Source organism: Diadema antillarum, unplaced genomic scaffold, assembly GCF_040938485.1.
Source record: "Diadema antillarum isolate AM-2024a unplaced genomic scaffold, OU_Dant_1.0 seq00002227_RagTag, whole genome shotgun sequence".
Taxonomy (NCBI): Eukaryota; Metazoa; Echinodermata; class Echinoidea; order Diadematoida; family Diadematidae; genus Diadema; species Diadema antillarum.
The window spans coordinates 478,513-494,137 of NW_027272859.1; the positions used below are offsets into that span (position 1 = coordinate 478,513).

Here is a 15,625-nt window from a genome sequence, read left to right on the forward strand (position 1 = left end):
TTTTATTTACAGGTGTTAGCCCTATGTGAGTCAAATGGAAGTGCGAGAAAAGCTGTAATTGCACCGCGGCATTTGGCGATTTATCAATCGGTTTTGAAGGGTACGTGGGTTTGAGTAGAATATGCGAAGTTGGCACGCCGTCGACTGAGTCGGACGTGCGAACGTGGCACATAAAGAGTTAAATGTACTTCCTCTTTAAACTGATATTTGATAAATGCAGTGGCTCTAAATTATTGAAGTTTTTCCTCAACGGAATTAAGGGTTGAATACTTGCAGAACTTGACAGGAAACCCCCGTCTATAATGTCACAGCAGTATCATACCCACATACCAAAACTGTTCGATTCGCTGCAGGGGAGATGCGGGGAGTGGTGTCATGAGGAGAGTGGTGCCACAAGGAGAGTTGAAGCGCCCCCCCCCCCCCCCCCCACCTCCTCGAACTTGTATTCAGAGTTCACAGGTGAAAGCTCTTGTGTCCTCTGTTGAACGTGCTATAAGATCACTGTCACTCCAGCACAAGGAAACAGAAGTGGTACAATACAACAAAGACACAGGTCACACACACACACAAAAAAAAAACAATCAAACCTAATGAAGTGAATTTCTCATAATCATGTTCAGAGTTTGTTTGTTTGTTTATTTATTCACCGTAAAATCACAAAAATAACAAAGATACAATGAAACTGGGATATATAACTGAAGGAAAACGGATGGATTGCCCTGCTCAGCTAGGCCTTCGTGGCCGTGCTGGTCTTCCGAGGGGTCCAACTTCACATGAAAAAGTATAATAGTCGAAACTCCATACAATAAAACTACTCATACATACACTTACTTACACATAATAATATGATACAAACAAAAATTGATATATCAGTACAAAGTGCATGACCCTTCTATTACTAACATGGCAACAATACTGATTTGTCTGCGATTTATGTATAGCCTAGATCCATTCAAGTCTTTAATTTTGGCATTTCATTTCATTTGGCATTTTGTGAGCATAGATATAGCCAAGCTTTCCTTCTATCCTGTTACCACAATTTCTCGATTATCTTACAAGTTGCATACCTCTTGTCAAACAATACAGCATGTATGAGGTTTACAGTGTTTCCTGAGCATTAATGAGCATTGATGCACACTATTTTTGTTTTTTAGTGAAAGTTTTGCCATGTACATTGTAATGCACTCTTAGTTTCATCATGTTCCTCAAGTTTCATGTATTCAACACAGGGGTGACGTGGCCTTGTAGCACACATGAGAGGAACATAGTGTGTGGTCTGATCGCGTGTTACCTACATGTGTCTACTGTATACGTGAGTTGTTTTTGTTTTTGTTTTTTGTTTTTGTTTTCTTCCTTTACCTTTCTCCTCCTCTTCTTCTTCTTCTTCTTTCTTCTTGAATCCAAAACTCTGCTGCACGAGTAGTATCCAAACTCAAGAAACATGAACAAATTTCACCAGTTTTAGGAAGCTTACACTGGCTTCCAGTGAAAAATCGGAGTCAATTTAAGACATTGTTATCAGCATTTGAATGTTTTTATTATGTTTGCTCCACATTATTTATTAAAGGGAGCTACTTCGAGTCTGCACACCAGTGAGGAAACTTCGTTTAAAAAGTAAAGATTTTGTTATTCCAAATAGAAGAACCAAATTTTACGGAGAACGAACATTTGCTATTGGTACCCTACCTTATGGAATAATTTACCTCAGAAATTAAGATAAATCACAAATATAAATAGTTTCAAGTCTGCCTTGAAAACGCATTTGTTTACATTACTGTAATTGGAATTGTATTTTTTTTTTTGTATAAAACTTTCATTTTTGAGCGCATAGGGACATTATGACCTTGTGTTATGCGCTGTATAAGCACTGTCAATTATTATTATTATTGCTCCAACAGACCCGGTTTCCAAACAAGTGTACATTTTCCCACTTGTATTCCAAATAATATATTCATGATATTGCTTTTTATTTTGTTCACAGCCATTGTGTGACAGAGATATCTGACATCTCGCTAGGGCAGTGTGAGGGCCCTGCATGTCCCGCCGTGAGTTATCTTTTCCTTGGCCAACAGTGTATTCACTGTCTGTTCCTATATGCTGATGGAATGGTAATGGTTTATTTAAAAATTCATTTGCTGCCATGGAGATGGCTAAATTGCAAAATGTTGTACAGTATCATATTTCATTTTGTAATAACATACATAATCATACAATCATTCTTCGGTTAAAATATAAAACTACACAATTATATATAAATGAAGCGTTTGTTCGCAAAAACCGATAAGTCCAAAATTGTCAAATGGAGATATTTGCGATTAAAGGTCAAGAAAAATATAGAGAACAATAAGAAAATTTTTGCTTCTTTTGACAATACCTTCAAAAATATACCTTTATATGTAGTGACCAATATATCACTTAAAAGGTATTATTTTGTTCTTTATGATAGAGACCGTACTTCAAAATCTTCAAAAATGGACTTATCGGTTTTTGCAAACAAATATATATGTATATATATATATATATATATGTTTATATATATTTACTTATTTATTTATTAATATATATATATATATATAAATATATATATATACATGTAAATATATATATTCATAAAGGACACCTGATGACCAAAATATCAAAATTAATCAAATACACTTGTACATACACATTGGAAGAACTGCAATGAAAATTAAACATAGTTTTCATGTCACAATTATATATGCATACACAAACTTATAGACTAAAATATATAAAATATACACAAAATATACACAAATCCTTATACTTCTCCAACAACTTTCAAAAGTGATGACATAAGAGACATTAAACACTTGTGTATAGAGACGGAGAGAGAGGAACACAGAGAGGGAGAGAGAGAGAGAGAGAGAGATGGTCTGAAGAGAAACCTATGTACGTATGTTTTAAAGTAGTCTTAGTTTTCCAACATTATCACTCATTTTCGATATTTTACCCAAGTTAGAATAATTGGGTATTTTTTTTCTCTGTTCATTTTCAACACATAGCTCGCAGAGACAGACTATGCCTTGATTATATGAAGAGAGAAAAAATGGATTGCGTGGGTTGGCCTTTGTGGGAGTGACCAAGTAATCGAACACGTGGCCATGTTGAAGGTTATGGACCATTATACAAGGATGGGAGAAACCCTAAACACAAACCATCAGTTGTCGACTTTTTATTGACCACTTTCATTGTCAGATCTCATTAATTTCAGTAAGACATTCAATGTTCTTTCATGATCACAGTCAAACTTGGAAAAAGTGCAGTTTCTCACTGTTTTCTTTAAAGTTAAAGCGCTTAGTCATTCATGTCATTTGTAACGCAATTAGGTTTCAGTGGCAAGCAGAAGAGTTCCTCTTTCCTCACAACCAACATATTGTGCTCTCTGTAGTTGACAATTATGAAATAGTAACCCTCTAAAAGTTGGATTGCCTTTTTTATTATACGCCCTGTACAAGTTGTTGAATGGCAACAAGATGATGTAAGTACATGTGTTATTTCAATTTGGACTAATCTTCTGTATATATTGGTCCATGTCACAATAAGTGTGGGTTGATTGTATGTACAGTATTTTATCTTTTTTTTTTTTTTTTTTTGGTTTGAGGGCTCCAGCAACAAACACACAATTGCTTCTTAGGAGTTCTGGCATGTATTTGTTTCTTTGTAATGACCTGTAAGTTGTATATTGTTTTATATTTTGCAAAATAAATGAATGAATGAGTGGCAATTTCCTGAGTTTTAGCATCAAATTCGACATATACCTTCCAGACTCTCAGCTTTCTAATCTTTCCAAAGAACAGCTTCAGAAAAACACTGTTTCAAAGTCCAAACGCAATCACTCGTGAACATGTTGAAGGAGAAGTCTTGACTATTAAAGTGCGAATTCTTTAGGAAATAGGCTAACATTTTATGTTCTTCCATGTGAAAACATTATAGACTGTGTTGACGATATAATCTATGAGATGGTTTTCAGATTGATAAAATCATAAGTAGATACACAACACAAGCACACACACATGAATATCATGAATATTCATTGATAAAGCTTTTGGAAATTGTCTAGGATTGTCTGTTCAATGTAAAAACATTGTAAAAAATCTAAGCTACGTCGAAGTGGCGAACAAATGGATAATCACACAAACAAACCCACCCACACACATACACACATACACACACACACACACACACACACACACACACATGCATTCAAGCCACCAAAGGCTACAGCTCTTCACTCGTTAAGAGAGAAATTCAGGTTTAAATCCAAGAAGATGGTTTACCCAAGTAGTGCCCTTTGACTCAGTTTTATAACATATTAACTGGTATTACTGATGTAATAATGATATTTACTCATCTTTCTTATAGATATGACAGTAGTAATAAGATATGACAATGATTATAAACTTGCCCCGATATGAGGAAATCATAATGAAATGGTGATATGAATGATGACAACATAAATTCTAATCGGCTTGAGTGTCTTACTAATGTTTCAAACAATATTTTATTTCGATTTCATCATCCATCCTTGATTACATTTGAACATTCAGTTATTGTTTGCTAGCTGCGTGGTATTTCAAATACAAATTATTACAATACAAATGGGTGAAGCCATTTCGATAACCACCACTTGCTTTGCTGAATATCCTGAATTTATTATTCTAAATCAAGAGCACTAAAAAGGAAAGAAAAAATAGCAATTCAAGAACACCAACCAAAAAGTTGTCATCAAACACTTTAATCGCGCAAATAAGGCTTCAAAGCATGAACACCAACAAAAATACCAGAAAAAGAAACTTTTTTTTTAACGAAGACATAAGAAGCCTTACTTTCTAATCTGAGCAAACCCCTTCTCTTCTATTGATTTCTGTTAAATAAATAAAAAGATCAAAACAGAAAAAAAAATCAAAAAATCTCTTGAATTATTATTCTATTTTCTATCAATCATCTCCATTAGTATTACTTTGCTGGGCTATATTTTTTTATTATTTCTCTTGAATTCTTTTTTTCGACCAACATTTCCGCTGCGACTGCTTGTATCGATTACAAACTGAATACAGACAGACTGGGAGATAAAAGAAAGATGTAGTTTTAAGGTTCTTCCCTGGATTCATAGCTTTTGGAACAATATTGATCGAGACCCTGCGATGTAAAATCAGCTTACTCTCAAATGAAATGTAAGTGGAAATCGATGCATATTTTGCACTCCTTTAGAATCTTTACTTGTAGCGGGTCAGGAGGTAATGGCGCTTTGTACGTCGCCTCTATTCATCATGAATACTATACCATACTGCAGGAAAAAAATGGAGGAGCATTTTGAGTAAGTTGTATCGATCGCAAAGTGGACTATCCCTCGACTCATACAATAGAAAGAAGAAATTGAAAGGAAATAAAAAAAGTAAACTAAATGAAAAAAAAAGTTACAGTACATTTTCAGAAACTGAACAGAATTATACCTTCCTGACAACATTCTCGTACGTTGTTCCTGATATGTCTTTGTGCAATGAACTTTGGAAACTACAGTTCTGCCATATACCAAAGAGCACGTAAGATTTTACAAGGTCGATAAAAAAAAGATCACTAAATTGTATAGCAAAAGTTAACAGAAAAAAAAGTGATGTACAAATTACAGTCACTCAAATGATAGATATGATATACACCATAATGAGTGAATGTGTCTGCATAAAAACAAAATATCATTGGTGTATGCACAAAACGGACAACTGAAAAAAAAAAACAATATACACTCAGCAATAAAAGAAAGTAAACACTTTTTCGAGGTCATATTTTACATAGACGATTGTGATGAAAATCAATGTATTATGTACCATATTAAAGGTAATTTAATTGGCTATTAAGCTCATAGGTTGATAAAAAAAAGAAAACTTTACGCATGAGTGAGCACATTCGTTTTTGTCCTTCAAAGCACAAAATTAAAAGTTGCAAAAATTGGCATGTTCTCTTTCATTGGCAAATACCCTTCACAATAACGTTGGCAACAAAAGACCAGTTTAACACAATGAGAGACATGAGTGAAATAGCAAAAACAAGTTTTCATTCTCTTTATCTCTTTATGACCTCTAAGAAAAGCAAAATGGGAGATTAAAGGGGGAAATAAAAATTTTCTGTCAAATCAAACTTCAAATAACATAGGGAATAATAAGCATACAGATGATAAAATGAGCAGAATTTCTTTATTTATTTCTTTTAATCTAGTGGTTTAAGAATTCATGAGACAAACTCAAGAACCAAATTTTATATACAATTTCCTAATTTGAAAAAAAAACCCTCAAATTTCTACCATTTTTGTTGATTATTACATTTTTTTTATTTCATTTGAATTCAAATTTGACATAAGATTCTTTGCTTTCCTCCTTTATTTTTAGCCTTCACTGATCATTTGGTCTTAAAAGATATCATACAGATCAAAGATTTATTTTTGCAACCTAATTCATGTTTCCCTTTGTGTGAAATTTGATGTTTGTTCTTATTGTTCTATGGGAGAGCACATACGCAAGAATGACAACTTGTTCAGTTTTGCAATTTTTACTTTTCTGCCCTGGAAGAGATAAACAAAGGTGTTTACTCATGCGTAAAATTCCCCTTTTTGTTGACCCACTAGGTTGATAGCCAATTAAATTACCTTTGATATGGTATATAATACATTACCTTTCAGCCAAATATTCTATGAGAAATATAAACTTGAAAAAGCGTTACTTTCTTTTTTTGCTGAGTGTATGTACATCAGACATTAGTAAAACGTGAAAGCTGATGCAAAGGCTAGTGGCTAAAGATAAGACGAATTTCCGGCCGAGTTTGCTTGCTATGCGTCTAAGTCCCAGGAAATTTTGTTTTGCTTGTATGCAGGTATCCTATTGTGCAGTGCTCTCAAAATGAGAGTGATACGCAAATGTCCCTATGTTTTGTAAGGCAAGCTATTCCGACGCATGGGAGGATACAAGATTGATAGAACATCACTGTAAATAGAAGGCATGAAAAGGGGAGAAAATTTCGACGCAGATTTATAGCTGTTAGTGCAATCATTGTTGGTGTGTGTGGTCGGTGTGTATTATATAAGCTGGCTTTCGTTTCCTGCTGTTGATCCTTTGGCGACGAATTCCTTAATATTTTCCCGCTCGTGGTGGTGTACAGATCAGATTAATGATCCCAGCTCTGATCATGGGGTTCCCCGCAGCGTAGCAGATTGGGTTGATGGCGAAACTCATGTGGCTAACCACCACAACGGCCTGATAGAATAGAATGTGAGAGATGGCGAGGGAAAGTTAGAAAAGTCACTATTCCATTCATTATGATTATTACTCCTATACACCAGCTGCTTCCACTATAATACCAAGGGTAGGTCTTATTTACCAAAGGTAGCCTCTTCAGTGTTGCCACTGCTCTACCAGAGGGTCCTGCTATTATTATTACCCCAGCTCAAATATGACTTTCTGTTACATTGTAATGATATTTCCCAAAAGAGAAGTATTCCAGCAATCGATGATAAAATCCATTACATACAGAATGTTCATTTGATGTAAATTGAACTATGATTGCAATTGTTTTATGCTTGTATTGACTTTTGCATGAATCTGAACAATTGATTTAAACAAAGTCCCTCAGTTTGAGGACAAACAAAAAAATATTACCCTAGCGCTGCCAGGTACCCATTCATACACCTGGGTCGAGAGGGACTTAGTGGGTAAAAACATCTTGTCCAAGGACGTAAGCACTGGGCGGGATTCGAACTCGTGTCCTCCGAACGGGAGTCTTATCCACTATGCCACAACGCCCCATAATAGAATTGTTATTCTTCGTATTGTCTTGTTGGTTACAAATATTTATGCATGTTAATAAAGGAATTAACTTCATTTTGATCCGAATTAGCATCCCTCTTCTCATTCCTATCGGTGTTATGCAGCTAGCCTTAAAGCTGTGATTAAATCAGTCACTAACAAGATGTATTGCGATCATAAGACATGTAGAAATTTTATCCCAAAATGACAAAGACGAGATACAATGGATATGGCCTACGTACACTTAACATTATTATAATGCGTTGATTCGTGTAGTGATGTATGTTTTCCTTTGATGTCTAAATGAAGGAACATAGAAAATAGAAATATATTATATACCAGCGTGGTCATTAATGAACGTATCAACTTTTCTTTTATCATAGATGATGAACAATAATTTAAAAAAACTCCGATTATAACTTCAGAGACGGTCGCCGTCTCTGAGGGTGGTTACGCCATTATGCATTAATACAGATAAACTTGGTTTAGTTAAACATTAACAACTTGAAGAATATTGAGTTAATTCCAAAAAGAAAAAAAAACTCATTTGGTTGTTTTAAAATTTAAACTCTAAAGTTTCCAAAAGTTCCCTAAATTATCACTTTCGGTCAGAAAATGAGGGCATGCCATATCGATCCACTCATCCGACATGTCTCTTGCGTTTTTCGGAAAAGGCGTTCCTCAGTAGTCTACAATCATGACAATGTGATGTTGGAACATTGATTGCCAAAGGGATTTTATTTTTCTTCAGATCTCTTTCATACATCTCATAACCTGACTTGCTCGATTTGTATTTAACCCGTTGAGGACGAGTCCCGAGTATACTTGGGCAGGTGTCTATGGGAAATGCGTGTTGTAGCAAAACCGGTCCATTCTCAATAGGTTAAGGAAGTTCTGAACATCTGACACTTGGTTGAACATTATGTGATCTATTGTCAATATCCCATAGCAAACAATTAGGACCTGTAGGTCAGTATGATGTGCCTATAGCTGTTTTCCAGGGTCTGAGTATAGACATAGACGGGTCAAATACGTTACATAATTTCCTTTGGTAAGAAAGATCAATCGCATCTTGTACTTTCTATATCCTTGGCTTCTTCATCATTGCATGTCAGACGTTGGCAGTTTTAATCAGTCAGATTAAGAGCCAAATTATGTCATCATTCTGTGCTTGTACAGACCTCCAACGATATGAGTAAAGTAGCTTGCAGCTAAATCGTAACCATGTAATGAATTGTGCTCTTTTATTTGGGGGATTGAAGAAAATTCAATCAAGATCATTGGGTGTTCTATCATATGGCAATGAAAACGAACATATTATAACGACAAGGTAACACGGATGACTTTTTTTTTTTTAATTCATATTCAATTAAGTTCCCTGAGGAAAAAAAAAAAAAAACCTAAAATGCCTCTCTGCTATAGGATTTATTAGGATGCAATGGCAGACAACATTCGGAAACAGTACAGAGAAATGGTAAACTTTGTTTATGCTTTGGGCAGATATTTTCTTCCCATTATTCATGTAGATCGTGTGTTTTTGTCTATTTCTCTTTTGAAACAAAAAGAATATACCCTTTTGTCTTGCTGAATCGTAATATGTGCAAGATTGATGATTTTCTGTAGTTTATAAGGATAATAAGCGTTGTTACTTTGACTTGTGGTACTCCATACTAAGTTTGAATCTTTGTCAGAAGAATGTGGACATACGTTGAAGACTCCGATGGACACGCAATGGTTGCACAACACGTGAACACTGTAGGCTATTATAAACGGCAGACTAGAGACGAGGAGAATGAAGAAGATCATGGTTAGAGTTCGTTCCGCCCGGTGGTAGCTCCTTTTCTTCCCACCTGCCGAGGGGTGCTGGTGGGTAGCGGTCTCGAGATCCCCTTCATCCACGGTTGACTTGCCAAACTTTACCGACACTGCAGCCACACTGCGACTTTCTCGAGAGTTCCCTGTCCGTAGAACAGTTGACACTATTAGAGATAGTTAGGAAAAAGGTGTTAAAAGAGCTTAAGACATTTTCAGCTGGGCCGATGTCATAATATTATCATGAATGTTCCAATAAAAAAAGAAAACATAATAAAAATATTGATGCCGCCACTTCGTAAATCATTATTGTTGTAGGGTTGATGTTCAATCGTAGATGTGACATTGTAATCAAATCGAAGTGAAGAAGTCAGATCAGGTCAAACACTCAATGCTAGTGGCAATGGTAATTTGGGTTAGATTGAGCTTGTTTAGTGTAGTACGCATTATGTGAAAATCAATAATATTACTTGTTAAAGACAATGAAAGATGAAACATTGTACACAACATGCATCTTTAGCGAGGCCTTGAAATCTCAAGACTTTGCTATTTCGTATAAGTATGATGAAGATATGCCCATTTCAGGACAATTTGAAGGCTATTTCAGAGGACTATATGAAGAGGTCATTTTGAACAGTCTTAGATGGATTTATTTTTGTTTAATCTTCTTCCTTACTCCCGTCTAATTGTAATCGCAAGCGTTCAGGCAAGTTTGTGCCCACTACTTACGTGTCCTTTATAAAGAAACGTTGTAAAGGTTGAATTCATACCCCGGCTTTTTTTCTTAAGACCGTATTCTGTAAACTCAATAATTTGACTAGATTTAATGAACGTTGAAAACAATGACAACGAATAACATCAAATAATGATAATACCCATTCTTAATTGGAAAGCTGATAAACTTCTTAAGGACTGTCATTTTATTCCGCACATTTATGAACATAGATTAAACACTATAGAAAAGCCTTTTCGAAGCATTCTTCTCTTCATTACAATTGCCCTGCTACGATCATACTAATATCGTAGATATTGAGACGTTTATTGGTTTTCAGACTTTATCGTCTTGCTCAGCAATGATTTATTTCGACAATAAAATATTTATTTGCTTTTCATGCAATGCTGTGAATGTGATATGGGCCCACATAAATGTTTGAAATATTCTAAAAGAAAATTTGTAACGAAATGGCCCCATGAAAATGCTTGTATAGATTGTTATTAGGTATAATTTACAAGATTTGACGTTTGTTAGTTTTCTCGGTTTTATATTATATAGAAGCTGTCCGGTTGAACAAAAGAAACCCTGATCCAGGGTAAAAGTTTTGGGTTACATATACGCCTACAGGGATTGGTGAAAAATGGCTTTGAAAATACAGATTTCTGTTCCTCTTTTTGCACGGTTCTTGTTTGTGAGAAAAGTGGCTATCAATTCATGTTGTACAATAACCGAATCAAATTTAAGGAAACATAAAAATAATATCAAGTGAACAATAATTGCCAAAACTATAGAGTTAGATCAGTTTGATATGTATCAACACCTGCCGCTGATCATTCTATTCAATCCTTTTGGGAAAATTAATGATATTGAAATTGATGTTGTCGCTAAATAAGTTACTTCTATGAAAAATATGCTTTATCTTATTCATCATGAATGCTTTCACTCAATGGCATGAGCAGTACAATTTTTAATGTACGCTTTAAACGCTGTTGATCAAGTGCCATTTAATCGCATGAAATTCAAATCGAATGCACAGTATCAAGGACCATAATACTGCGAAATTTCTTGGAATTGAGAAATATTTCATGGTACTTCTTCTTCTTTTCTAAAAAGGGGAGTTTGAATGTAAACTGAACAAAAAAAAAGAAAGTAAACACTTTTTCAAGTTAATATTTTTCATAGAAGATTTTGATAAAAATCAATGTGTCATATACCATAAAATTATCAAAGATTATTTCATTGGCTATCAACCTGGTAGGTATATACAAACGGAAATTTTACGCGTGAGTGAATACATTCGTTTTTGTCCTCCAAAGCAGAAAATGAAAAATTGCACATATTGAAATTCATTTGCAAATGTCCTCCAAGATAGCAGTGACAACCAAAGACCAATTTAACGCAATGAGAGACGTGAATTAAACAGCAGAAATAAGTTTTTCTGTTCCCTTGATTCGACAGAATTTCTTCATTTTGCCTTTAATTAACGAATTTAAGAATGCACGAGAAAAATTTAAGAACCAAGTATAATTTCAAATTTTCTAAATTTGGAATGACGTTTCAAACTTATAAACTTCTTTGTTACCATAATTTTTCTCTTATGTTTTTTGACTGCGGATTTGACCGAAAATTCTTCATTTTCCTCCATTATTTTTTGCCTTTTTTATCTTAGGAGGTTTACAGAGACGTTATTGAAATCGTAGGTTGATTTTTGCAAATTAATTTGCATTTCTATTGTGTTGAATTTGTCTTCTGTTCTCATTACTATATGGAAGAGCAAATACGCGTGAATAACAACTTGTCCATTTTGCAATTTTTACTTTTGCGCCTTGGAAGAGAAAAACGAATGTGTTTACGCATGCGTAAAGTTAACATTTTCATTGACCTACTAGAACGATAGCTAATTAAATTACCGTTAACATGGTATATAAAACACCATTTTTAACCAGATAGTCTATGAGAAAGATAAATTTGAAAAAGTGTTTATTTCTTTTTTTGTTGAGTGCATTTCACTGCTAAACATCTGAGTTCGTTGTAAGTGCATTTCTACGTAGATAAAAGGAACATTAAGCTATGCTTACAATTTTTTGGGGGGCAAAATTTGAAAAATTGAAATGCAAAATCACGTTAGAAAATAACAAAAATATTCCTTACCGGGATTAGTTGACGTCGCTTCTGCTGTCGATGTCTTCTTGAACAATTTTCGACGAGTAATGATTCCGTATATTATTATGTACAACATGCCTGTTGTGAGAATAGGAATGTAGCGAGTTATCAACATAATGTAAAGGCCAATATTTTCGTTGATGCTGAATCGAGACAGGCACACTTTATCTGGAATATCGAACCCCCTGCCTAGCATCAGTGGTAACGCATATAAGTAGAATGAGATGACCAGCACCTGGCTGATGTAGGTCGCCACTATTTGCCGTACGGCGTACGTTAGGCGTTTCATCCGAAGATGGTGTAGCGGGCTCCTGATCGAGCGAAAGCGATCGATTGCGATGACGAGTGTGAGAATGTAAATGACCTGCACGGTGTAGTTAGCGAAGAAGAGAAAGAGCTCGCAGCCGACCTTGCCAAACGGCCAGTACCCCATGTACGTGTTCACGCTTCGGAAAGTGATCTCAATACCGTTGCAGAGATCCGCCATCGCCAAGCCGACGACGAAGCTGTTCGTGTACGTCATCAGTTGACGGTTGGTCAGAATGGTGGCGATGACGAGTGAGTTTCCTAAGATTGCAGTCAGGGCAATCGCAACCGACAGGGTGCCGAAAAGGGACGAGAACCAGGAGCTAACGTTCGATTGCCCGCTCTCTGCTGTAATATTCTCGAAAATATCGAGATTATTAGAGATCTCAAAGAAAGCGCTATCTGATGTACTCGACATTTGTGAGACATCTGACATGATGAGCAAATAACATAAAACTTCTCTCGAGATAAAATGCGATAGTAAGTTTTCCAATAAAATAATCGCTTTGTCTTAGTCAAGGGACGTGAAATAATAAGTGTGTGTCAATGTTCATGTAATATCAACTTCTAACGATCTCTAATACATATCTATCACAAGATGGTAAATTGTGTTGTACAGGTGGTCGTTAGTGTTTCAAAGTCTAAAAAGCGAAGATGATAGAGTGTATCTTTGTTAACTAATTGAATGATCTCAATCAAAAGATTGACAGATTCTAGTGTTCTGGGCAAAGAGAAAAGTCCTCTAGCTGTTCAAGGCAAAGAAGAGTGATGCGTTGCAAAAATTCCCACAAAGAAACAACGGACATCACTGGAGCTATCCACGTCTTGTGCAAACGTTTGTCATGCTTCGAGCGTCGGTGCTTATATATCACCCCAAAGCTCCTGAGTGCATTCGTCTAATACACCGCAGACATATGCCGAGTGTTGTGAGGCGGATGCAATAATGAACTGTCCAATCAAACCCGACCGTGTTTGTAATGGATCTGATGAGGAACATTTATGAGGGAAGATGGCGGGATTGAAGAACTACATCGTTGAAAACGCTTGAGAAATTGGTGAGTCCTCTTCGATATGACAAGGGAACAGAAACATCGCAACTGATTATTGCTAATCAATTTACGTAATGAATTAAAGAGTGTTGCTATTATAGCGAGTGCAATGGGAGGACGTTTTCGCGACAAGTCGATGTATACGTGATAAATCATAGAATGTCATTATCATAGCGAGTGCAATGGAAATACGTTTTCGCAACATGTCGGTGTATTATGCTAATTATTGGACAGTATTTCTTTTCTACGTAGCTTATTCAATGCATTTCCCTCGATTCGTATTGCGGAGGAAGAGTTACACGAATGACGACTCACAAAACATATAGGGACGGAACAGACAACCCCCTCCCCCCCCCCCACACACACACACACCACAAACAACAACACCAAGGAAAGGGGGAGAGGTATAAAGGCAATGACATTCACTTTGTTGACAATTGCTATATCCAACATGACGGCTGTTGAAAATAATAGTGCATATGGGTTCACACACGCACGCACGCACACACACACACACACACTCACAAATGTATATCAAAGCAATCAAGGAGATTGTTAAGTTGTAAATATGCATACAATGTACATCTTGATTGGGAAAAATGATTCCAAAATTAGATATGTCTGATATCTTTTTTTTTCTTTCTTAATAATTGAAGCTTAAAACAAACTTTCATAAGGAAAAAAGAAATTATGATTATTAGCTGACCTCAAAGAAAGTACTTACTACAAAGAAAATCGACTTAGAAATTATTATTCGCCGTAAAATATAAAGAACTACGTCCATGGGTCATATTGAAACACACTCTTCTTTCTCTCTCTCTCTCTCTCCCTCTGCATATTTTCTTTCTGTGTGTGTGTGTGCTTGCGTGTGTCTGTGTGTGTGCGTCTGGGTATATCGTTTGTATATTTTTGATAAGATGTAAATATTGATGACTGACGTGGTGGCGTGGTTTTAGCGGTGAGATGATAGATGTAAAAGTCTCACTAGCAGACTGACTCAGTATCCACACGAGTATAAAAAGTCAAGATCAGCCAGTTGTAATATCAAATGGTTACCAGGCTGGGGGTGTTTCAATAAGCACTAAAATCAATCCTGAAGTTGAATTAAACTAATGTCAGGGAAAATTTGGGGATCAATCAGTCCTCAGAAGTTAGGTTCTGTTTCACTGAGCCATTCAGGAACAATATCTTGCGCCCACCTTGCCACTTTCTAGAATATATTTAGAATTTCCAGGTATTCTTCCGAACTAGATCTTGTCCAATCTGTCCCAACTTTAGGTTCATTGTTTGGCTTGATAATAGTCTCCACGTTAGCGAAACAGGCTGGACTCTAATGACATCTAAATAGAAGCACATACTATAATCAAAGAGTAGGCTAGTACTTTACACTTTACTCTCATAGCTTAAATGCAACTTTATAATGTTTATTATTCACCAGTCTACCCCCGAACGATATGATATTGGGGGAAATATAATTCTAGAGAAGAAAAAAAAACTACAAATAATTACATGACTTCCAAAACTCTTCATACAGTTTGTGTGATGTGAGATAAATGCTTTGAAAATGTTTTCTTTTTTTAACCTGATGGTGATAACCTTTAGTGGGGCAGATATGTGAAAAAGATGCTCACATCCGGCGGAAAGTATGGAATTTTGCATATAGGGGTATTTTGAGGCGCTGATTTCACAAATTGCCGGATCCAAGAGATGTGGCCACGGGGTCGGCCGCCATTTTGAATTCCAATATGGCCGCCGTCAAAGATCCC

At 35.8% G+C, this 15,625-nt stretch overlaps 1 protein-coding gene across 1 annotated transcript; it reads right to left on the reverse strand.

The window, feature by feature from the left end:
- Nucleotides 1-7,139: 7,139 nt before the first annotated feature.
- Nucleotides 7,140-13,246, reverse strand: LOC139714308 (beta-4C adrenergic receptor-like). The gene is made up of 3 exons (XM_071626023.1): nt 12,583-13,246; nt 9,522-9,793; nt 7,140-7,265 (listed from the first exon to the last, which is right to left on the reverse strand). The coding sequence occupies exons 1-3, from the start codon at nt 13,244-13,246 to the stop codon at nt 7,140-7,142; spliced, it is 1,062 nt and encodes a 353-aa protein (XP_071482124.1).
- Between the last annotated feature and the right edge of the window lie 2,379 nt (nt 13,247-15,625).

Bases quoted from the DNA above. Each gene is read 5' to 3' on its own strand.
- LOC139714308 (XM_071626023.1), bottom strand. From the start codon at position 13,246: ATGTCAGATGTCTCACAAATGTCGAGTACATCAGATAGCGCTTTCTTT. The intron at 9,794-12,582 runs GCATGTTGTACA...TATCTCTAATAG, and splicing joins CATTCCTATTCTCACAACAG to TGTCAACTGTTCTACGGACA. The intron at 7,266-9,521 runs GTATGTCCACAT...CTATTCTATCAG, and splicing joins TGTCCATCGGAGTCTTCAAC to GCCGTTGTGGTGGTTAGCCA.